This window comes from Stomoxys calcitrans, chromosome 1 (assembly GCF_963082655.1).
Source record: "Stomoxys calcitrans chromosome 1, idStoCalc2.1, whole genome shotgun sequence".
NCBI classification, from domain to species: domain Eukaryota; kingdom Metazoa; phylum Arthropoda; class Insecta; order Diptera; family Muscidae; genus Stomoxys; species Stomoxys calcitrans.
The window spans coordinates 155,241,747-155,267,777 of record NC_081552.1 but is presented as its reverse complement, the minus strand read 5'-3'; the positions used below and the strand labels follow the sequence as shown (position 1 = coordinate 155,267,777).

Genomic DNA, 26,031 nt, shown 5'->3' with positions numbered 1-26,031 from the left:
AGACGTATCTCGCCTGCGCATGACGCTAGTGACCCCTACATGGAATGCATGGGTATAGCAGTCAGGTCTGGTACTGCCGAGATAGAGCAATACAACGTGTGCATACCGCCGGTTGGTAGCTGTGTCCCGATTAATGGCCAGGCTTAGAACGCCGACATAAGTGGGTTGCTATCTGGCCATAATCGTCTGGTTCTAGGGGACTTTAATGCGCATCACACGTCATGGCATTCTGCCCTAGGTAACGACCAGCGTGGCAGAGCAGATTGAAAGCTTCAGTGAACTGCCACCCCCCTTTGATGTGCTGTGGCCGAGAGGAAATTCCGAGACATCATTAACGCAGCAGCCAACAAAACATCTAAGGCGTTGGGCCCCGACGGAATCTCTACATTGATGTTGAAGAATCTGGATTCACCTGGAGTTGAGTACCTTTCCACTGTCCTCAACCTGTCTTTGAACGCTCTTATAGTTCCCGATGTCTGGAAAATGGGCAGAGTGATCCCGCTACTGAAGCCTGGAAAAGACCTGAGTTTGGGGGAGTCGTACAGACCGATCTCCCTTCTCTCACCAGTGGCAAAGACGCTTGAGGCATTACTCCTCCCGAGCCTCGTATGAGAATTTCCATTCCATTCTCATTCGACACGGTCAGCCATGCCAAATTATTTGAGGATATCGCCAACACGTCCCTCCAGCCAGGCTTGAAATGTTGGGTCGCGAATTATCTGTGTGGTCGCTAGTCATTTGTAGAAATTAGGGATAAGAAGTCGAACCACCGTAGAGTGAAACAGGGAGCTCCCAAGGTGGGGTGATATCTCCGGCACTGTTTAACCTCTACCTATCCTCCATTCCATCCCCCCAGACAGCATAGAGATCGTATCATATCCGGACGATTGTACGATCATGGCATCAGGCCCCACACCCATTGTTGACATCTGCGATAGGTTGAACGTCTACCTCAACGAACTTGCCTCATATTTCGCTGCAAGAAATCTGAAGATATCCGCCACCAAATCTTCAGCCACATTGTTCACTACAAATGTGCGTGAGGTGAATACTGAGCTGACTGTGATGGTCGATGACGAAATGATTTCGACCATCAAGTGTCCCAAATACTTGGCGTCACATTTGACAGCTCCCACACACATTCTCCCCACATGCCACATCAATTTGCAATAAAGTCAAAAGTAGAAACAAGGTACTCAAGTCACTTGTCGGCGGCACTTGCCGGGTGCAGGCAAAGAGACCTTGTTGACCACGCACAAAGCAATTGGCTGGTCTGTGGTAAGTAATGCAGCGCCAGTGTGGTCTCGTCAACTTTGTGACACGCAGTGGAATAATATTCAGATATGTCAGAATGCCGTCCCTGACCTTAGTGGAATGTTCATGGGCAAAATTTGCATTTGCAGAATGCCGCCCTCCGAACTGCGACGGGCTGTCTCCTCAGTTCTTATGTGGACCACCTCCATCAGGAGATAAAGATCCTACCAGTGCGAAGACATAACTACATGCTTTCCAAGCAATACCTTTTGGACTGTTATCGCAGAAACCATCCAAATCATCATCTTGTAGATAGATATCCACCGCCCAGAAGCCTTAAGGTAGATCTACATGATCTAGAGCGTGAGGTTCAGCGCTACAAGAGAGAACCTCTAGATCAAGCGGCATATCAAGCGGGTCTAAACAAGATACATGCAGAGACGGTAGCAGATGCGGTAATTGACTACCGGGTGAATGTAGGCCTTGGAGAATGACCGCCAGCCATTGCACCCGAAGAAATCGACCTCCCCCGGCAAACCAGACTAGTTCTGGTTCAATTACGTTCCGGCAGATGCAGCCGCCTTAATTCCCACAGAGCTAGGATTGATGCCTACGTGCAAGATGTATGTCGTCCCGATTGTAACCAGGGACCGCGCGATACACGTAACCTGTTTAACTGCTCGGCCAGACCCACTCGACTCAGACCCAGATCCCTGTGGACGCACCACATCTTAGTCGCAGAGTTCCTAGGTCTTGACACTCAACATAATCAAGCAGACGAAAGATAGAACACAATAAACTGCTACAACAACAATGGATGTTAAGGTTTGTTTAGGTTGAAAAGACATTAATCTGCTCCATACCACTATGGACATACACCTAAGCCAGTAATCGGCATCAAAAAAGAAAATCTAAGTTAGAAATTCCGTGCTTCTTACAAAATCCTTAATTGTTTTCCATACCACTCCCCTAAATTGGTTTACGTCTGGTATAGTGTCCCCACTTAAGTGCCGGTATCTGTCAGACGCGAAACCCAGCAGTGACATAGGAAATGCTCCAATAGCTACAATTTTCCCCACATACCCTCCGCTAGCTATCACTTGCCGTACCGATTGTCCCATGTGTCTCGTCATGAAACCAATAGCTATACCGACCTCCTTCTTACTTTCTTTCAGTAATAGCCTCGTCTTCTCACGATCGGATTGAACGGATGTTAAAGGTAGCTGCAAAGGTGACACCGCTGGAAGATTTGTGTCCCCATTTGATATGAAAGAAAACCAAGAAATGTCTGGATTTTGCCAATTCAAAAACAATCAGAACCGTTGCTCGGTTACCGATATCCCCAAGTCACCCTTTGGCAACGTCAATCTATTCTATGGCGACGCTAAAACCGAGCTCTATAAAAATGGGTTGCCCACTGACCTCCTAGTGTTCCTGTCGCTACAATGATCGCTATTTCCCTGAAATTTGACTAATTGTTTAGTATTGACTTTTGTATGTCCATTTCCAATACGGTCCACACTGAATCTTAGTTGAATATAGTTATTATTTATACCGAACTCCAGATGAGAAATGGTTGTGGGTATCTAGTTTTTGTTTTTTTTCCTTGCTGTTTGTATTTTTTTTTTTCAATAACTTTCATAATTAATTAATATTTTCTTTACCAAAATACGATATACCAATTTAAGGAACATGTCATGCCGAATATTGGAAAGCAATGCCGACTACTGGAAAAGAATCATTTTTTAAATTAAAATTTCACAAAATTAATCAAATAAATGGAAATTTTTGCTTAATATATCTAAAACAAAACAATTGCCCAACCGGTCTTATTTTCGACCATTATTATTTCCACATCGCTTTTGAAATACGCACATTTTTATACCCACCATCATAGGAAGGGGGTATACTAATCTAGTCATTCCGTTTGTAACACCTCGAAATATTGATCTAAGACCCCATAAAGCATATATATTCTTGATCGTCTTGACATTCTCAATCGATCTAACCATGTCTGTCCGACCGTCCCTCTGTCGAAATTACGATAGCGGGACGGTAGCCGATAGCCGCTTGAAATTTTGCATAGTTACTTAATATTGATGTAGGTCGTTGGGGATTGCAAATAGGCTATATCGGTTCACATTTGGATATAGCTGCCATATAAACCGATTTCCCGGTTTGACTTCTTGAGCCTCTGGAAGCCGCAATTTTTGTTCGACTTGGCTAAAATTTTGCAGATAGTGTTCCGTTACGACATCCAAAAACTGTGCCAAGTACGGTCCAAATCGGTCTACAACCGGATATAGCTCCCATATAAACCGATCTCATGATTCTACATTTAAGCCATAGAAGCCGCAAATTTTCGTCGATTTAGTTAAAATTTTGCACATAGTTGTTGTTGTTATAGCGCTGTGTTGTACACTGAGGCGGCAGCCCTTGCCGATGGAGGACTCCATCGGGTCAATCCGGTACGTACAATCGGCTGCCAAGGGATCGTTGCACATAGTGTTCTGTTATGTCTTCCAACAACTATGCCAAATACGGTCCAAATCGGTCTATATCTCCCATATAAACCTCTCGATTATCCTTGTACTGTTCCTAGAAGCTTTAATTTTTGCTGGTTTGACAGAAGTTTGGTATGTGGAATAAAATTATGCCAACTAAATTTATTTTGTATAAGTTTTTAGCAGAATCTATGGTGGCGGTTTGTTCCCAAGATTCAGCCCGGCCGAACTTAGAAGGCCTTTACTTGTTTTACCAATGTTCTGTTATTTAAGGGGAAGTCCACTTTCGATGTAAAATCAAAGAACAACTGACTTTGACGTGTTTAGTGAAAAACTGATGCTGCATTTAATAAAAATCACTGCCACAGTAATATTCCATTAACAATCCTTTTTCCAATTAGATACATCTTCAGTTAGAGGACCTGCCGTTTTAATTTGTCCGCTTAATTCCTTCCACAGCTCTTCCTCCACAACCTTGTCCCCTTTAACAAACCCTTTTGCAATATCTAGATGATTTTTTCTTGACGGTGGTTCTTGTGCTTTCCTCTGCAAAAATAATCATGTTCTTACCTTCGACCATTTCCATTTCCAGATCGTTTCTGAAATCCGCACATTTTTTTACCCATGTTCTGTTATTCGAGGCTGATTTTGATGTGTTTAGAAAAATATGCAAAGAAAACAAGAAACATATGTTTATTTGTTTTATGCCGTCATACAAATTTGTTAGTTTTGTCGGTTAAAGGCTGGTACTATATTAGTTTTTCGCGATATTTTTCGCCGATTACTTTTTTGAGATAATAGGTTTTAAAGCAAAAAACTTGCAGATCTACCGATTTTGGTTCTTAAGCCCATAAAAAGTCGTATTTTTGTAATTCGCTGAAATTTAGAGCAGTGGATATAGCTGCCATATGGACCGATCTGGGATCTTAAGCCATAAAATCCTGTGACTTATATAAACTTATCGGTACCTGAACCAAATATGATCCAAATCGGCCCATACTGGGACATTATTATAGATATAGTAGGTTTATAATAAAATAGGACATAATTATGTCCATGGTGGTGGGTATCCAAAGAGCAAACCATATTTTTTAAAATATGGTTGTACCATGGCATAATTATCAGGAAGTGTACGGTTAATAGCTGAGTACAATTTTTTCTCGCGTAGTTGTTTGTGTGTGTGTGTGTTATAGTTAAGAACTTTAGCATACACAAACAACGAAAAATGACGCGATCTAGTAGTATTTTCAAAATCAGAGTTGCACTAATCACTGATTTTGACAGCTAGTGCACTCAATATTTTGTTGTTGGACGACTGCCACTAACTGTAAATAAATATTGGTTGGTACTGCTTCCGGTATTTCCAAAACCCGTTTACAATACGATTCATTTGTCAGCAGGGATGTTTTTGACAACGTTTTTATTGTGATCTGCAGTTTGATTGTGCTCAGCTTTTATATTGCGGTCAGCAATTAAATTGGCGAAAAGTTTTTTTTTTTTTTTTTTTTTGACTATAAAATTTTATAATTTCAATAAGAAATTGTCAAATGTTGAGAAAAAGTGCTGCCCAAAACTACCGATAATAAGCGGTATTCAATACAAACGCATTATTGCATTGCAATTTCGAAGGAGATTTGCTGCAAATTTCCTCAAAACTCGTCGCAAATCAAGATTTGCTCCATGTGTAAGTATGGTTTAAAAAGTAAAGTCGGATGATATATAGGAGCAATAGGCACGGATTCAGACCATACTTGGCATGGATGTTGCAGTTTATAGAAGAAATCATTATGCAAAATTTCAATCAAATCAAATAATAATTGTGCAGGAGAAATGAGGCAAATTTTCATCCGGTTTATATGGGGGCTATAAACGGTAATGGATCGATTTAGACTATATTTAACGAAAATGTTGGAGGTCATAAAAGAAATCCGTTTGAAAAATTCCAGCCAAATCATATAAAAACTGCGCCCTCTAGAGACTCAAGATCGATCAATTCGGGAGATCGGTTTATATGGGGGCTTTATATTGGTATAGTCCGATATAGACGGGGGTAAAGATCCATATGTATAATCGAAGTTGAATTGGATCGAAGTTGATGCTGTAAACGTAAAGACAAAAATAATATATCACTTCATAGGGCACGGTGTGTATTAGAAGAAAATTTAAAAATAAATTGTCAATCTAAATATAAAGGAGCGGGAGCGGAGCGGAAAAAAGTTAACCGCTCCGGATCTCTGACCCGATCCGGAAATAAATATAATTTTATAATGCATTTCATATACATAATCTCAGTAAATGATAGCGTGATTGTGTACTTACTGATAATATTTCATTTCACTTTATTTCATTTCAGACCAATACATGTGTTTATATAAATAAAAAGATTGATTACAATGACATGCAGATCCGTTGTCAAGTATACGAAATGTGGTCCCAAGGAGAGCGTGTATCGTGCGGCGTTATAACGGAAGATACCAAAATTGTATTCCGCAGTAGCACTTCAATGGTCTATTTATTTCTGCAAATGTCTTCCGAAATGTGGGATTTTGATATTCATGGCGATTTGTATTTTGAAAAGGCTGTCAATGGGTTTCTTACTGAACTATTTCACAAGTGGAAAAAGTTAGGTAGTAATCACGAGGTTACTATAGTGTTATTTTCAAGAACTTTTTACTCGGCTAAATCGCTGGACGAGTTTCCCGAATATATGCAAGAATGTTTGCAAATGGATTATAAAGGACGCTTTTACGAAGATTTCTACCGCGTGGCTATACAGAATGAACGAAATGATGATTGGTGCACAGTTTTAAGCCAGCTGAGGAAACTGTTCACCTCATACCAATCTACAGTTCTCAATTATCATGCGCGCGAGGGAGTGAAAATACCACCAGCTTATAATTCTACAGCAGCACAGGGTAATTTTTTGGAGGTGTTAAACATTTCATTGAATACTTTTGAAAAACATTACCTTGATCGAACATTTGACCGCACGGGCCAACTGTCAGTCGTTATAACGCCTGGAGTTGGTGTCTTTGAGGTTGATCGAGAACTAACCAACATAACTAAACAAAGGGTATGCTTACGGTGTTCTCCTCAAAACCTGTAAAACGAACAGAATTTATTTATGTTATTTCCAGGTTATTGATAATGGTGTAGGCAGTGATTTGGTGTGCGTGGGAGAACAACCCTTGCACGCAGTTCCTTTGCTAAAGTTTCATAATAAAGATACTTCGGTTACGTCTGCTGACGACTATTCCTTGCCTCACTGGATTAACTTAAGTTTCTATTCAACAAATAAAAAGATTGCATATTCCAACTTTATTCCGCGTATAAAATTACCACCAATGATTTGCAAAATTACCACCAATATGGATAATAAGGGTGTAAGTATACAAATAAGCTTAAGTTTTCACTATTTGATATCTGGATGACTGTTTTCAATGTTTCCTAACTAACAGGACAATGAAAATAATTTTTTGAGTTGCAACCAATCGGAATACATTCATAATTCATTATTTGATTATGAAGCTTATGATGACCAAATATTTCAATTACCTCCAGCTCAGGGAACTTGGTAAATAAAAGAATCAGGTGTAGTTCTTAAATAAAAAAAAATAAATATCACTCTAATAATCTTTTACAGTTCCTTGCAAAGAGTTGTCAGAGCTAAAAAAACATCAGTGCCTAGTTTCGAAACATATGCCTACCAAAATAACGATTGGGAGAATCTGACTCCAACGAAATTGCCAAGCTTAAGACGAAAAATGTCAGATCCAGATATACACCATGGTACCTCGGGAATCCTAGCAGCGATGGTAAAAATGAAAACATATGTCTGATCTTGTACAGCATTACTACTGTTCATCTTTTCCAGAGCGATGTTTCAAACCTTTCCGAATCTCTAGCTTCGGAAAAAAATGCCAGGCGATCAATTGTTTCCATAGCACCAATAGTGCGACCTGGTCGATCCCTAATAAATCCATTTGATCCATCTCATGTAACTATTAAATTAACATCGAATCGTCGTCGTTGGACACATATTTTCCCAAAGGTACGTCACACATTCTAGTATTACAAATGGTCAATATATATATTGTAAATTGTGTAAACGCCTGGTGTCCAAACCATTTTTTCTATAAATTCTATGGAATTAAGATCTGCAATTGCCACATTTTTGTTTCTTGAAGCCATCTATCAACAATCATTGCTATGTTGTGCTATGCTATCATCCGCACTGCATCGTGACATGCTGTACAAACTAAGCGGTTTGGCATAGGTTGCCATGACCAAACATCCACAATTACATGTATTGCTCTGGCTCTCTCAATAAAACTGTTGCATTCATGTGTTAAACGTCTTAATTAAGATAATGTTTGGCCTCGACGATATTTATTTTATGGCGTCAAATGAATAATTTGTCAACGAGCATTCCATTAGGTATGTTGGGGATATGCTTATTGTAATGAGTCCCTCCCACCTCAAGCTTTAGCTTAATTATAATAGAACTACTTATTAAAGCGGAGTCCGAGCGGCGTGCCGCAGGACATCACAACGTAGTACAGAAATTTTACATGGCTGATGACCTGGCAAATGTCGTAAGTATTAGTGTGAGCAACAGAGATGAGACTTTATCTGCCTTTCCGACACCGCCATCGACGCACTATGGCGCAATCAGAGGAAGCAAGTGGCAAAAATAAAATTTTCATGTGCGAAATTTAGAAAGTATCTTTCTTATGTAAAACATTCTAGCGATTCCAAAAATGCTACCCACAAAAATGTCAGAATTTTAGTTTGGGAGATCAAAGTTGATCTTTTTCGATTTTCAAAAAAAACAATTTTAAGATATTTTTGTCCGATTTGAAGTGTTATATTTCGTAAACTAATTAAGGAATTGTCATTTTTTATTTTGTCTATGAAAGGAAATGCTCAATAAGTGCAGAATTATCAAAAACAAAAAATAATTATTTCATGGGGCTTCACCGGGTAAATCAATATTTAAAAAGTACGTATTTTTCAAGTGGAAAATAAAAAAAAATAACCCTCGCCATATTTTTAAAATACGCTCTTTGAATGCCCCTTTACATAATACAAAAAAGTTTGGTTGCCCCAATTTTTTAAAAGGTAATAAATGTTTGGAGGACATGTCCCACAGTCGAAAAATCCTTGGAATAATTCTATAACTTTTGAACGGATAAAAATATCTACACGAAACTTGACATAGAGAATGTGGAAATGATTTCCAGTAATCATGCAAAATTTGGAGACCCTAGTGGGTCAAGAGGTTGATATGGGCCGTGAATGTAGGTCACCTCTTCCATTTCAAATGTTGAAGTGATGACAAATAGGCACTTATTTATTTTTGCAATAGATAGAGCTCCTAAAATCCTAAAAAAACATGCATAGATGTCTGGAATATCTATAACTTTTTACGAGATATTAAAGTTACAAATTGTTTTTTTTTTTTTAAAGATTTCAGCGAAGGTATCGTCGGCATATTTGGAATTGTGGCACTATTTCTTTACCAATTGCAAATCTGATTATTCCATTGGAAGGTTAGAAAATTCTCCGAACAATAAAAAAAAATTGATAAAAATTGCCCATTCCCATTAAAAGTTATACGCTGCACAACTTTAAATTTACCAAACTAAACTAAATAACGAATTATGATGAAAATTTTACAGAAAGTGACAAAATGTTTAAATGCTTGGTTGATAATTTAATTCCACTTCGTTACCATTTTCCACAAATTTTGACATTTTATTGGCTAAACGCTTATCTGTCATATGCAGTTTAAATCATTTAATTATCTTTTTTGGTTCAAAAGATTTGATTTTTGCAACGAAAAACTCAAATCGCGCCACTGTGCGACGTCGAAGCTGCAACGGCTGGTGAAGAAGACAAAACACAGGAAATGAGGTACCAATAGGGTGCGATGCGAACTCTTACCACATTTCGTGGGGTAGTACCAACATTAATAAGCGGGGCCAAGCCCTGGCAAAATTCTTGGATACTAACGAACAGATAACACGTAATATTGTTGTTGTTGTTGTAGCAGTTTATTGTGTTCTATCTTTCGTCTGCTTGATTCTGTTGAGTGTCAAGACTCAGGAACTCTCCGACTAAGATGGGGTGCGTTCACAGGGATCTGGGTCTGAGTCGAGTGGGTCTGGCCGGGCGATTAAACAGGTGACGTGTATTGTGCGGACCCTGGTTACAAGGAATTGAGGCGGCTGCATCTGCCGGAACGTAATTGAGCCAGAACTACTCTGGTTTGCCGGGGGAGGTCGATTTCTTCAGGTGCAATGGGTGGCGGTCGTTCTCCAAGGACTACATTCACCCGGTAGCCGTTTATGAATGTTGTTTAGACCTGCTTGATATGCCGCTTGATCTAGAGGTTCTCTCTTGTAGCGCTGAACCTCACGCTCTAGATCATGTAAATCTACCTTAAGGCTTCTGGGCGATGGATATCTATCCACAAGATGATGATTTGGATGGTCTCTGCGATAACAGCCCAAAAGGCATTGCTTAGACAGCATGTAGTTATGTCTTCGCACTGGTAGGATCTTTGTCTCCTGATGGAGGTGGTCCACATGAGAACTGAGGAGACAGCCCGTCGCAGTTCGGAGGGCGGCATTATGACAGATCTGAGTATGATTCCACTGCGTGTCACAAAGTTGACGAGACCACACTGGCGCTGCATAACTTACCACAGACCGGCCAATTGTTTTGTACGTGGTCAACAGGGTTTCTTTGTCTGCACCCCAAGTGCTGCCAGCAAGTGACTTGAGGACCTTATTTCTACTTTTGACTTTATTGCAGATTGCTGTGGCATGTGGGGAGAATGTGTAAGAGCTGTCAAATGTGACGCCAAGTATTTGACTTTATTGCAGATTGCTGTGGCATGTGGGGAGAAAGTGTAAGAGCTGTCAAATGTGATGCCAAGTATTTTGGGACACATGATGGTCGGAATCATTTCTCCATCGACCATTGCAGTCAGTTCAGTATTCACCTCACGCGTATTTGTAGTGAACAATGTGGCTGAAGATTTGGTGGCGGATATCTTCAGATTTCTTGCAGCGAAATATGAGGCAAGTTCGTTGAGGTAGACGTTCAACCTATCGCAGCTGTCATCAATGGGTGGGGGGCCTGATGCCATGATCGTACAATCGTCCGCATATGATATGATGTCTATGCTATCTGGAGGGAGTGGAATGGAGGATAGGTAGAGGTTAAACAGAGCCGGAGATATCACCCCACCTTGGGGAATTCCCTGTTTCACTCTACGGTGTTTTGACTTCTTATCCCTAAATTCCACAAATGACTGGCGGCCACACAGATAATTCGCGACCCAACGTTTCAGGCCTGGCTGGAGGGACGTGTTGGCGATGTCCTCAAATAATTTGGCATGGCTGACCGTGTCGAATGCCTTCGATAGGTCCAGTGCCACGAGGACCGTCCTATCACATGGCCTGGGCAGATTGAAGCCACGGCAAACGTGTGCGGTGATGGCATGCAAAGCTGTTGTTGTGCTATGCAGTTTTCGAAATCCATATGTTCGGCGAATGGAAATTCTCCTACGAGGCTCGGGAGGAGTAATGTCTCAATCGTCTTTGCCACTGGTGGGAGAAGGGGGAGCGGTCTGTACGACTCCCCCAAACTCGGGTGTTTTCCAGGCTTCAGTAACGGGATCACTCTGCCCATTTTCCAGACATCGAGAACTATAAGAGTGTTCAAAGACAGGTTGATGACAGTAGTAAGGTACTCAACTTCAGGTAAATCCAGATTCTTCAACATCAAGGTAGAGATTCCGTCGGGGCCCAACGCCTTAGATGATTTGGACCCACGGATGACATTCGTAACTTCGCCCACGATAAATTCCGCTTATTTTCGTTGACTACCCTGTTTATTTCCAGAATCAGCTCGCTGACATAGTCCGACGAAGAGGGCGCAGAAGGCGACGACGACGACGCTTGTGACCCACTGCTGACTATGTTCGCACAGCACCTTGCGACATAGCCAGTATGACTATACTCCCGTAGTGAAGTGAGGTCAGAGCAAGATCGGAAATGTACCCACTCCATGCACCGGTTACAACTCACCGACACCGACCGATGATGAAGGCGTTTCTGGCAAACCGAATAGAATCAGGGTTTGGGGTTCTTATCAATCCCGGCACGGACCAGAAGCGTGCGGGGAAGGCACTCCGGGTTGCGCCTCTCCCATGACGAAAAAAAACGAACACGTACACTGAGACGGCACTACGGGTGTATAGTCATACTGAATAGTTGCAAGGTGCTGTGCGAAAATAGCCAGCAGTGGGTCACAAGAGTCGTCGTCGTCGTCTTCTCACATCACTACGGGTGTAAAGTCATACTGAATAGTTGCAAGGTGCTGTGCGAAAATAGCCAGCAGTGGGTCACAAGAGTCGTCGTCGTCGCCTTCTGCGTTCTCGTCGTTGGACTATGTTACCCCCCTGACCTCTCCCGTGCGGCAATATACGCAATAGCAGCATCCCAGCCCCAATATTGCCAGGCCAGTGCCGGGTAGTATATAATTGCAACTAAATTGCAACGGTTTCGGTGGCATGATCGTTGAGATTGTGGATTTTTAAGTCGGAAGAATATATTGATCGCAGCTATCCAGGAGACATAGCTGACCAACACCTGCAGCTTGCACAGTTGTGGGGGATTGGCCTTCGTGATACACCATTCCGTGCAATGTAGACCCGACCCAGTGGTACTCGCAGACGAGCGTGATGGGATTCGTTGTATGGATCCCATTAACCCCAGAATCAGCGAGCTGAATGTGGAAATAAACATAAGCGGAATTTGTGGCTGGAGCACTTGGAGCAATGTAACTTAGGTATCGGTGTAGGCAAGCTGTGGTCTACTGTAAAGTCACTCTCGAACCCCGGTAGACGGGATGACAGGACCTCAGTCACGTAACCGTGACTGATCCGAAGAGATGCGCCATGTTGTTCAACCGTCAATTTATTGTTTATTTATTGCCGTATCCGTGGTCTCCAAGCCGACGGAGTTACGAATGTCTGCCGTGGCGCTAAATCATCCAAGGCGTTGGGTCCCAACGGAATCTCTACATTGATGTTGAAGAATCTGGATTTACCTGGAGTTGAGTACCTTACTACTGTCCTCAACCTATCTTTGAACACTCTTATAGTTCCTGATGTCTGAAAAATGTGCAGAGTGATCCCGCTACTGAAGCTTGGAAAGGACCCGAGTTTGGGGGAGTCGTACAGAACGATCTCACCAGTAGCAAAGACGCTTGAGGCATTACTTCTCCCGAGCCTCGTAGAAGAATTTCCATTCGCCGAGCATCAACATGGATTTCGAAGACTGCATAGCACAACAACTGCTTTGCATGCCATCACCGCACACGTTTGCCGTGGCTTCAATCAGCCTAGGCCATGTGATAGGACGGTCTACGTGGCACTGGACCTATCGAAGGCTTGGTTGGCCAGCACCGTAGAGTGAAACAGGGAGTTCCTCAAGGTGGGGTGATATCTCCGGCACTGTTTAACCTCTACCTATCCTCCATTCCACCTCCTCCAGACATCATAGACATCGTATCATATGCGGACGATTGTACTTTCATGGCATCAGGCCCCCCACCCATTGTTGACATCTGCGATAGGTTGAACGTCTACCTCAACGAACTTGCCTCATATTTCGCTGCAAGAAATCTGAAGATATCCGCCACCAAATCGTCAGCCACATTGTTCACTACAAATGCGACTGTGAAGGTCGATGGAGAAATGATTCCGACCATCATGTGTCCCAAAATACTTGGCGACTCATTTGACAGCACTTACACATTCTCCCCACATGCCACAGCAATTTGCGATAAAGTCAAAAGTAGAAACATGGTCCTCAAGTCGATTGCCGGCAGCATTTGGCGGGCAGACAAAGAGACCTTATTGACTACGTACAAAGCAATTGGTCGGTCTGTGGTAAGTTATGCAGCGCCAGTGTGGTCACGTCAACTTTGTGACACGCAGTGGAATATTCAAATCTGTCAGAATGCCGCACTCCTCAGTTCTCATGTGGACCACCTCCATCAGGAGACAAATATCCTACCAGTGCGAAGACATAACTACATGCTGTCTAAGCAATACCTTTTGGCCTGTTATCGCAGAGACCATCCAAATCACCATCTTCTGAATATGGTGATTTGGATGGGCGGTGGATGCAGCCGCCTCAACTATTAGATCTACATGATCTAAAGCGTGAAGTTCAGCGTTACAAGAGAACCTCTAGATCAAGCGGCATATCAAGCAGGTCTAATGGCTCCAATTGCACCTGAAGAAATTGACCTCCACCGGCAAACAGAGTAGTTCTGGCTCAATTACGTTCCGGCAGATGCAGCCGCCTCAACTCCTACAGAGCAAGGATTGATGACGACGTGCAAGATGTATGTACCGATTGTAACCAGGGTCCTCGCGATACACTTCACCTGTTTCACTCCCCAGCCAGACCCACTCGACTCAGACCCAGATCCCTGTGGACGCACCCCATCTTAGTCGGAGAGTTCCTGGGTCTTGACACTCAACAGAATCAAGCAGACGAAAGATAGAACCCAACAAACTGCTACAACAACACACGGCTCAAAGACTACAATAAGATTATCAGAGCGGCAAAACATGCCTCCTAGAAGTTTTACTGCGAACAGGTCGACAGCGGTAATGACGCCGCCAAGATGAAAAAGTTTCTCTAAAAAACGCATTTTCCCCAGGATACGACGGGACTCACGGAGACACCGGAATCTTGGATCGGAGGCTTATCATTGCGGAATTTATGGTAAAGGAAGTTTTGAGGAGCTTCAAACCAATTTAGTCATCCTGAGGAGGCCGACTATCTGGCGCCTCATCTAGCAATTAATCCTGGCAGGAGGCAAGGGTGTTTTTTATCCCCAAGCCCGGCAAGGCAAGTTATGCGACACCAAAGGCCTACAAACCTATAAACCTTTTGTAATTTCTACTCAAAACCATGGAACGTATTGTGGACACCATGATAAAGAGTAGGACATCCAGCGAACTGCTCAAATTCAAACATCATGCCTATGTGAAGGGAGGAACGGTGGAGACACCCCTGTGCGGGTTGGGGATAAAATGGACAAATCCTTCGATGCCAAAACGTACACATTGGCAGTATGCACTGACATCGAGGGGGCTTTTAACAATGTGCGGACCGACACACAGTTCCAATTCTTAGACCAGTACCGGGTTGACTCGTTAGAGTCGAGAGACTGGATAAACATCCAGTCTCTAAGGAACAGGTGGATAAATTGTGTGTCCGATGGCATAAATTGAGGGAGAAAGTGGCACTGGGTGACCGCCATAACTAATCTACTACGGATGCTGACTGAGGATTTGAATCCGTAGCAGACGGGTTCAAATCCCTTCAAATGTTATAATACTTCTAAGGGGTAAGAATCCGAACCAGCTATGCAGAAGAGCCGAAAGTGTCTTGGAGATGGCATACGACTGGGCTAGACCTAGGAGTCTCAATGTTAATCCAGAGAAGACTGAAAACTGTCCGTTCACGAGGAAGACGAAGGTGGGCCAATTTGACGCACCACGTTTCCTCAATAGAAGGTAAGGTTAGGTTTAAAAGGCAGTCTGCCATCAGAATCACTTAGACGTTTTATTCAGTTGTGATACCACAGGAACAGGAACAGGAGTAGAAATATGCGTTTTAGTTTCTACCATTGAACCATCCAACAACTTGCGAATGTTCACATCCGCTAAACCAGACAATTTCTCAAAGAAATGAAAACCTAAAGTGGAACTCCTTCTGACTGCCAGTGCAGGACACACACACACAACAGATGTTCTATAGTCTCTTCTTCTTCGACGTCCTCACAGTTACGGCAAGAGTAGTTACTGGCAACCTTCCTGTGACCTGTCATGACAAACACTATGACAGAGACGTCTGTTCTAGCCAGCGATAACAAAGCGGTAGACCTCTGCAAGTCTAGATAGGGCCACATAATTTTGGAATTGATCTAGTAATTTTTCATTGATCTTGTAACGTCGGCATGATCAGCAGCTAAAAATTTCGCCTCTCAGTAAAATATAAAAAAATTTAACAAAATAATAAGAAATCAGTTGAATTCGAAAGTATAAATATTTCTAATTGATTAATTCTTTGTAAACAAAACATTGACATACAAAATTACGTTGCTTGAGAATCACAATTTTGTTGTGCAGAGGAGACTGAATCGATAAAGCATTTGCGTCAACCCGTGATGAAGATAACGAGTTTTTGCAATATTTCATTGTGTCCAGCAGATATACAGAATTTTTGCTGCTTTCGGGCAGGAAAGTCTGTGCTCGTCTAATTTAATTTAATGCATGTGCCTGACACAATCATGGCAAAGTGTGCTAAAAGTGATGCCATTTGGTAATCTAATGTGATTGATTCTAATATTCAATCTAGGATTTATCGGCTGCAGAACTCTGCACTATAAATGTAGCAGTGTGCGTAGGAAGAAACAAATTTCAAAATATTCTTTAATTAATTCTTTTATTCCCGGGTTACTTGGGGATGTTGGAAACCAAGCAACGGTTCTGATTGGTTTTAACGTGAGAAAATCCCGGCTTATCTTGGTTTTCCTTCATCTCAAATGTGGACACAAATCTTCCCATGGAAAGGTGACACCTGTAGAACGATAAAAAGATGGGTTGAGGCGTCGGGTTAGTAGCCCATCACCCAGAAAACTTGAAGAGATTACTTTGAAAAAACATTGAAAAAAAGAAGAAGATTAAAAACGGATCCCCCTATGTTGACACCTCCGCAAACGTTTTAAGGACCATGATTTGCGTATCTGCACCTGGATTGTATTTTTGTAGAGAGGGCTCAGTATACAGTACACTATCCATGGTTAGATTAGGTAAGAGTGGCAGTCTTTTACAGACTCACTTAGACAATTTTAGGTTCATTGTGATACCACAGTAGCGACAGACCAGGGCTTCTGGCGGGAATCGAACCCACGTCCCCTGCACTGGTAATCCAAGCACGCTACCAACAGGAAGTGCGATGGCTTGTGAAGGGCTCCACAACAACACCGAGAGGTGATGCTCTATATTATAGCTGCCATGAACGAGGCATGACTTTTGCTGTGGATTTGTGGTTAGTCGGAGACTGAAACACCTTGTCTCCAGCCTTACTCCGGTGGATGAGAGGCTAGCCGCAATCCGCATAAAGGCCAAATGCTTCAACATCAGCCGACGGAAGACAAGAACGAACAGACCAAGGATATTTTCTAGTAAGAGAATATTAACACTTTCCGCCCATTTTTAACGTTTAAAATCGTTTAGGGAGATCTAATGCAAAAATAGCCTCCCCCAAGGAACAGGTACAGCAGACAGGGCAACCTTACAGTCGGTAGCAACGCGCCGGATGAAGGAAAGGTGTCGGGAGAAAAGGAGAGAAGAAAACGTCTCTTCCAGGAAGAAGTAGAGCCAGAATGAAGCCACAAAATTTACCGAAAGAATCAAATATCAAACCGATGGCTCTGGTACAGGAACATCCTCCTACAGAGACAAAGAAGGAAATCTGGTAACTGATACCGACAGTGTGCTGGGGATATAGTATGAGGTATCCGATGATGGTTACCATGAGTATACCACAGAACCAAGCCCTGATGATGGTGTAGAATATGTACCACCTGGTGCAAACAAGGTCCACGTAGCAGTAACCCGGCTTAAAAACAATAAGGCAGCAGGAGCCGATGGGTTGCCGGTTGAACTGTGTAAGACCGGAGGTCACATGCTGATAAGGCGTATGCATCAGCTCGTCCACGCAATCTGGCTAGAAGAACGCATATCCGATGGTTGGAACCTCATCATACTATGTCCTGTACACAAGAAAGGAGACAAGACTGTATGTGCCAACTACAGAGGAATATGTCTCCTCCCTATCGCATATAAGATACATTCAAGAAGATAATACGAGAAGCAGGTGTGAATAGGCATGGCACACTACTCACAAGAAAACACATGCTACTCGGCTATGCCGGCGACATCAACGAAATCTGGCAGTAAATGGGGATAAGACAAAGTGGCTGATATCAACTCCCCGCAACCCTGTAACCCGAGCAGAAAATGATTTTTCAGTAGCTGTTAAAAATGGCAAGAACACAGCCACAGACCAAAAATTACTTAACTCAAATAGAATGCAAGGCGTTTTTATGAATAGGAAAAACAGCATTTTTATGAATAGAAAAAAGTGTTTTTTTAAGTAACTTCAATTAGAACATATAAAAAAATGCCATTTTGAAAACTGAATTTTTTGCCGCTGATTTGCGATTTGCGGTGCTTGGGGTGTGTGAGAGAAAAATCTTTCGTAATATATATGGACCAGACTGCGTTAATGGAGAATATAGGCATCGTATAAACCACGAGCTGTATGACGACGATAGCATAGGTAAACGCATCAAAATACAGCGGTTGCGTTAGCTAGGTCTTGTCAGAATGGAAGAAGCTCCTGCAAAGAAGTCTTTTGAAGGCAACCATAAAAGAAAACGCAAAAGGGCGCGACCAAAACTCCGATGGAGTGACTAAGTGGAGAGCGACATCTCGAAACTGGAAGGCAGCGATTGGAGAAGAAGCGCAGAAGATCGAGGCGCTTGGATATCTATTCTACGTTCGGCTAGAGGAATACATTTTCTGTAACAACCAATTAAAGAAAAGCAATGATGATGTTTTCAAAGTAAGACTTGAACTTGCTAATGGTGTAGTCAACTTTGTTGACTCTCGGCAATTTGATGACATGTTTAAAGAACTGAATAATATTTCAATTAAAAATGATGTTGACCCTGACTTTTTTACTTTTTATTCTACATGCAAATTATAAAAAAAAGTTCACAAATCTAACATGTGGAGTGGCATACCAATTGTATCCACTTGAATTGTTACCTTATTATTCGTTAAGTAGTTTCAGTTATTTTCTAAAGCAAATTAATTTCAAGATGTTTACATTTGATTGCGTTTTTTGGTTTCCGATAGGTAATTCAGTTTTTGATGATGGTGCTTAATTTCAACCTTTGTCCCATTGGCAGCATTGCTTCGTATTTAAAAAGAGTTTTTGATGGATTTAATAACAAATTAATATTTGGCCACATGAATTGTCAAAGTATAAGGTTCTCTTACTAAAGCCCTAAAATAGGCGACCTTAAAAGGTTTGTTATTCGGAAGTAAAATTGCAAATTTTGTCCATAAAAATTCCACTGAGGAACAGGGGCAAACTTCTCACATATCAATGAGTGCAGTCCCATTCAAGTTTAAGCTCAATGATAATGGGCCTCCTTTTAATAGCCGAGTCCGAACGGCGGGCCGCAGTGCGACACCTCTTCGGAGAAAAGTTCTACATGACATATTACCTCACAAATGTTGCCAGTATTAGGAGGGGAAATCCACCGCTGAAAATGTTTTCTGATGCTCTCGCCAGGATTCGAACCCATGCTAACCTCCGACATGCTAACCTCTGCGCTACGGTGCCCTCCAATTTAGGAAGTAGGTTTGACATATTTGGTGTTTCAGAGACATGGCTCAAGCCATATGCCTTAACTAAATCTGTATCTATTCCTGAATATTCGTTTAATCAAAGTGATCGACTTAATATTAGGGGTGGTGGAGTGGGAATTTTTTTATCTAAGAGACTTGGGTTAGGTTCAAGTGGCAGTCTGCCATCAGACTCACTTAGACGTTTTCGTCCATTGTAATACTACAGGAACAGTGTATAACACACTGCTACAAGTACAACAACAACAACATGTACAGGAGAAGGAATATGTCTCTAGTTCCCACTATTGAACCATTCAGATTGCTTTAAAAAGCCCAACAATTTGCGAATATTCACATTAGAAGCCTGCACATGACGACACTAGTGTACAACTTAATCTCTTCTTATACCCTCCACTGGTATACTCATTTCGTCATTCCGTTTGTAACACCTCGAAATATTCGTCTGAAACTCCATAAAGTATATATATTCTTGATCGTCATGACATTCTAAGTCGATCTAGCCATGTCCGTCCATGTGTCTGTCGAAAGCACGCATACTTTCGAAGGACTTTTTATTAGTGTAGGTCGGTTGGGATTGTAAATGGGCCAAATCGGTCCATGTTTTGATAAAGCTGCTATCAGAGACGTAACGTAATTTTTTCTAAACAAATTGTTAATGAAATTTTCTCTAAATACAGAAAATTTCGACGTAACATTCTCTTACGACAAAACTTCAGCCAGAGCCGACAATATTTCAATAATTTTAAAGCCAATATTTCAATAACATTTTTTGTGACTATTTAATGCATTTTGCGACACTACATTTTGCCTGAAAATGTTTAAAGTCTTTTTATTTTGCTTTTCTATTCTAAATAAAATCAAACACAAAACCCATTGGTCTAATCTGTACACAATGCCAATAACAAAATGAATTGTTTTCAATGTAAAGATAAAACTTTAAAGACAAAGTTTTAATGAAATTTTTTCTAAAGATTAAATTTCAATAAAATTTTCTGTAGACAAATATTTAATAAATTTTTTCCAAATGTCAATAAAAATGTTGCTCAGGCCTGGGCAGGGCTCCTGGGCTTCTTTCCCTATCTTCGCATTAAAATCTCCCAGAACGATTTTAATATCATGGGCGGGGCAGCGGTCATATTCTCTCTCTAGGCGCTCGTAGAAAATATCCTTGGTCTGCATGTTTTTGTCTTCTTTTATTCCAAGTGCAAATCCGCAAATCATGGTCTTTTTTCGTTTGCGTGGGTTGGCAACGTTGTTACTATTCCTTTGTTTCTCATAGTTTTCCGGTGGCGGGTTACTGGTCCGACGCTAGCCCCCAGCCGCTCCGAACCTGGGAACAGATGCTGATGTTGGCCATTAGTTATTTGAAGGCGCTAATAACTCGCCTTGTCATCTCGAGTATCATTGGCACTGAAACCCTCCTCTCGAAAATCGCTGACTGCCCGCGGCCGCGTTTGCAGCTACTCCGCATAAAAACGGAGCTTTCCACCATCCGCAACCTGTGGACGCGCCCAGCCTGTGTGGTGCTCATGGTTATCCCGTGTCGGGATGATACATTGTTTTAAAGTTTAGGTAATTCTGCATCAATAAAACCTTTGGACGTTTTTACATCCATTTATTTGTTTTAAATTTATAGTTATTTTAATGGCTAAACTGCATTACACCGACCTAAAACTATGTTCATTCTTTTCGTTTTAACATATGCTAAAATATATATACGAGGCTGCTTGTATATTAATGTGCGGGAATAAAAAGAAGTCATTGGGTGTCAAGTCAGAGCTGTTCTTCGGATGACCCATCAATTTGACGTTTTGGCCGGTCAAATGTGTAAGAGCTCGCATTGTCATGGTGAACAATGATTCGTCTTCTTTTATTCGTTTTTCGAGAACTTATTCGAAGACATGATCGTCCTACATTGCTCAAGTGGAACAGTCGCCACATTACCAGTTTTGCCCAATAAACGGGCGAACATTTGCTTCGAAGTGCTTTTTTCACGAAAGACTTTCGTTTGATTTGGCTCGTCTCCCAAGACCCATAGATCCACGATTCCCCACCTGTGACGATCTTATAAACGTATTTTTAAGCATCGCTACCAAATTTTTTCAACATTTATTTGCACAATTGTCATGATCGATTGCCAAATTGTGCGGTATCTAACGAGAACAAAACTTTTTTACGACAAAGTGTCCATGCAATATCGTATGTACTGAGGTGGAAGAATTGCCGTAGAATGCCTCTATCTCACGGTTTGTCACCAGACGATCTTGCATTATAAGTTTGTGCGAGCGTCGGCCACGACTGAATCATTAAACCAGTTTTTCACAGTGCAAGAGAATGGTGCTTCATCGCCATACAAAGATTTAAGTTCTTTAAAGAACTCCTGTCGTAATAATCCATGTCAAAAGTTGTGATAATTGGTCGAACGACAATGTTCACAAGTTAATTCCATTTTTTTGCCAAATAAATGTATTCACGTCACTATTTACAATACAAATGGTGGTCGTACGTCCAAACGCTCTGAGTATGATTATGCTGGATGTCAAACTTTCCAACGGAAATGTCAGATTTCACATGGCAACACTTGTGGTGATTGGGATTGTGGAAAAAATCTGATATCAAAATTTTGTGTTCATTTTTCCAAAGCAATGTAACCCCATCACCGGGTGAAGTGATCGTTTGTAATGGTTTTGCCTACAGAGAGTGGAAAAATGTTGCATTTCTTTCTTGTGGCACTTTAAATTAGCGGCTATCATTCAGCAAATTTTATTTGAACAGAAGAAGAAGAAGACAATATTTATTGATTGCTGGGAAAAAGCAGCAAAATATTTAACAAAAATATATAATAATCGAAAAAGTGAAGGTGTTTTATTTAGCTAACGGCGTATAGATGCATTGCTAGAAAGTTTTCACCCGAAGACGAGGATGCGATTTCTACCGTATTATTTGGTTGAAATGACCATATGTTGTCGTATAAGAACATGTTCGATTTAAAATGCAAAAAGGGTAACACTATGAGAGGGATTTGGCGACATTTCCAAAGTGTTGTCCCGTATAAGTGCAACATTAATATAACATTTTTTTCAGAATCGAAATCACCATTAGTGTAGCCTTGGCCAGAAACATATACCAGCTCGCAATTGCCATAACAAATGAGAGCTTTTTTAAATGTCTTTTTTCTTAGAGAATGCCTTATATACGGCAATAGTTGGGTGCAATTTTCACCGGATATCGAAAACGGATTTTCGATCGATTTTAATAAAGTTCGAAGGAGAATTAAGCGACGTCATTTAAATAGAATGTAGATGGCTCTTCGTAAATATTGGTCAAAATTTATTTTTTTTATCAATTACAGTTGCTTAATGTTTTCAGTTTGTATGGAAATAAAAGTCGTTTAAGACCAATCGACCGACAGAAACAATAACATGTGTAAATCATAAAATTAGTTTGAGAGCAAAAGTAAAAATGTCATCAAAATACTGAGGCCGATTCGTCAAAACTATCACTATAAAACTAAGATGTTCGCAAAGACCAGCAAATTTTGAAAGCACTAAGTATTGGAAAGTAGTATAAAATTTATCTCTGACTTTATGACCAAACGTCACCGCCAATGGGTCAGCTCCTGCATCCAGTAGTGACCACAATTTTCAATAAAAAATTTGAGGTATATTTACTAATTTCGTATTAGTAGAAGAATTTAGGCAATTTTTCAATATTGAAAAATGTGGGGTATATAGCTCCAATAGCATAGCAATTCTTATCCATTATCTTTTGTTTGCCTAAAAAGAGATACCGGGCAAAGACCTCGTCAAATGCGATCCATGCGACCGAATTCAGCACACTTTTACTTGTTTATTTTTTTGCTTGCTTTGCCTTTCAAATTTCATTCATAAATACTGAGTGTGATGTGAGTGCAAAGAAGTAAGACGTACCGTCATTTATTTGAGATCAGACTCCCCATAATTCCCACCATCGACCGACCACCCGACTTCAAAGACTCTGAGCGTCGGAGGTTTATCAATCAGAAGAAGGCCGATTATATCGGCTTCAGAGAGTACACCAATCGCCGCTTCAGTGAACTGACACCCCCTGAGACATCATTAACGCAACAACCGCTCGCTTTATACCAGCCGGTCGAATAGCTCAAGAACGGCCCAATTTCTCGGCGAGCGTAATGGGATTCGTTGTACGGACCCCAATACCCCAAAATCCGAGAGATGAATCTGGAATAAACAGGGTAGTCAGCAAACATAAGCAGAATTTGTGGCAAATTTAGGCCCGGTTTAGGCAAGCTGTGGTCTACTGGTAAGTCACTCTCGAATCCCGGTAGACGGGATGAGAGGATCTCAGTCACTTTTGGCGACGTAACCGTTACTGATCAGAAGAGATGCACCAGGTTGTTCAACCGTCAATTTATTGTGCATCCCGAGAGTGACAGGGCAAGAAGGAGAGCCATACGAATGATTGTACGGCCATGGCAATAGGCTCCCACCCATTGATGACATCTGCGTTAGGTTGAACGTCTACCTAAACGAACTTGCCTCATATTTCGCTGCAAGAAATCTGAAGATATCCGCCACCAAATCTTCAGCCGCATTGTTCACTACAAATACACGTGAGGTGAATACTGAGCTGACTGTGATGGTCGATGGAGAAATGATTCCGACCATCAAGTGTCCTAAAATACTTGGCGTCACATTTGACAGCTCTTACACATTCTCCCCACATGCCACAACAATTTGCGATAAAGACAAAAGTAGAAACAAGGGCTCAAGTCACATACCGGCAGCACTTGGGGAGCAAAGAAACCTTGTTGACCACGTACAAAACAATTGCCTGGACTGTGGTATGTTATGCAGCGCCATTGTGGTCTCGTCACCTCTGTGACACGCAGTGGAATAATATTCAGACCTATCAGAATGCCGCCCTTCGAACTGCGACGGGCTGTCTCCTCAGTTCTTATGTGGACCATCTCCATCAGGAGACAAAGATCCTATCAGTGCGAAGACATAACTACATGCTGTCTAAGCAATACCTTTTGGCCTGTTATCGCAGAGACTGTCTAATCATCATCTTGTGGAAAGGTATCCACCGCCCAAAAGCCTTAAGGCAGATCTTCATGATTTAGAGCGTGAGGTTCAGCGTTACAAGAGAGAACCTCCAGATCAAGCGGAATATCATGCGGGTCTAGACAATATTCACGTGAATGTAATCCTTGGAGAACGACCTATCCCAGTTGCACCTGAAGAAATTGACTACCCCCGGCAAGCCAGAGTAATTCTGGCTCAATTACGTTCCGGCAGATGCAGCCGCCTCAATTCCTACAGAGCAATGATTGATGAAGACGTCCAAATGTATGTCCCGATTGTGACCAGGGACTACATGACACACGCACAACTGTCTAGCCAGATCCACTCGACTCTGGACGCACCCCATCTTAGTGGCGGAGTTCCTGGATCTGGACACTCAACAGAATTAAGCAGACGAAAGATAGAACACAACAAACTGCTACAACAACAACGTGTGTGTGTGAGTGTGGTCTTTCCGAATTGCCGACAAGCAGGCAAGGTGGCGAGTTAAACCACACTACGCACAGTACTTATGAACCGTTTGTTGCCCTTTTTGGTTGTTCCTACCAAAATTGGTAGGAGTTTATTCCCTTCGTAGGTTGGTAGGAGGACCTCAATTTTTGGTAAGATTTTTCAACATGTAAAGAACTAATTAATTACTGAAAAAATCGGCAGGGATGACTCAATATGAATTCACTTTTTGTCGTTTCTGTGTATTCGTTAAGAATGCAGAATATAACCATGGCTGTCGAGGTTTGGCTCCTCCTCCTACTGTTACAAATTGTCTTACTACTTAAAATTTCAGCAAAAAGGGCGCGTGTTCTGATTTTGACTATGACTGGTACGAGTGTCAAGGGATCTCTTCCAAAAATACAAATTTGCCCATGAACGCTCCATTAAGGAAAAGGGGCAAACTTCTTACATATCAATGAGTTCTGTCCGATTCAAGTTTAAGCTCAATGATAAGGGGCCTCCTTTTTATAGCCGAGTCCGAACGGCTTGCCGTTTTCTCCTCTTTGTGGAGAAGTTTTTACATGGCTGTCATACCAAATGGTACACTACCTCCCAAATGTCGCCAACATTAGGAGGGGATAACCACCGCTGAAAATGTTCATGATGCTCTCGCCAGGATTCGAACCCAGGCGTTCAGCGTCTTATGCGGACATGCTAAGCTCTGCGCTGCGGTGGCCTGCGATCTCTTTCAAGTTTCGTTAATTCTGGGTAGAGAAAAAAATCGAAAAACAGGGCTATATGGCAGCAGCATAGAAATATGGTCAGATCTGGTTCATACTCAGATGTTGAGGGACCCATGCAACTAACTGTAAAGCTAAGTATGCACCTCTAGTGAAATTTTGGGTTGCAACCTAGACATTTATGTCACCCCTGAAAAATAATTTTAATCATTTTTGGCTAAAAAAGTACATATGTACTAAATTCAATCGTTTTTATTTGCAAATAACTTAATTTCATGTTACATGGCCCTATCGAAACAGAAATTTTTATTCGTAATTGCAAGAAATTTCATTTCATTAATTTCAAGAAAATTTCATTTCATTCATATCGAGCAAATTTCATTTGAGTTGCGTGTCTGCAAGCGAAATTTTCGGTAACGGTAACGAAAATTTCGCTTTGGATATGGCTATGTATTTCTTATGGTAACGAA

General features: G+C 41.5%; 1 protein-coding gene and 1 long non-coding RNA gene across 9 annotated transcripts in view; one reads left to right on the top strand and one right to left on the bottom strand.

The window, feature by feature from the left end:
* The window catches only part of LOC106089411 (GATOR complex protein Iml1), a 130,668-nt gene that overhangs the window by 22,933 nt on the left and 81,704 nt on the right, over window positions 1-26,031 (top strand). For all 8 annotated transcript variants that reach the window (XM_059360110.1, XM_059360108.1, XM_059360105.1 and 5 more), the window contains exons 3-7: window positions 6,112-6,831; window positions 6,896-7,141; window positions 7,217-7,332; window positions 7,402-7,573; window positions 7,633-7,809. In XM_059360110.1, the coding sequence (XP_059216093.1) occupies window positions 6,112-6,831; window positions 6,896-7,141; window positions 7,217-7,332; window positions 7,402-7,573; window positions 7,633-7,809 (1,431 nt within the window). The remainder of the gene's footprint in view (window positions 1-6,111; window positions 6,832-6,895; window positions 7,142-7,216; window positions 7,333-7,401; window positions 7,574-7,632; window positions 7,810-26,031) is intronic.
* Window positions 5,475-6,157, bottom strand: LOC131994032 (uncharacterized). Its single transcript, XR_009396387.1, has 2 exons — window positions 6,078-6,157; window positions 5,475-5,856 (listed from the first exon to the last, which is right to left on the bottom strand). It is a non-coding gene; the product is annotated as an uncharacterized LOC131994032 (long non-coding RNA).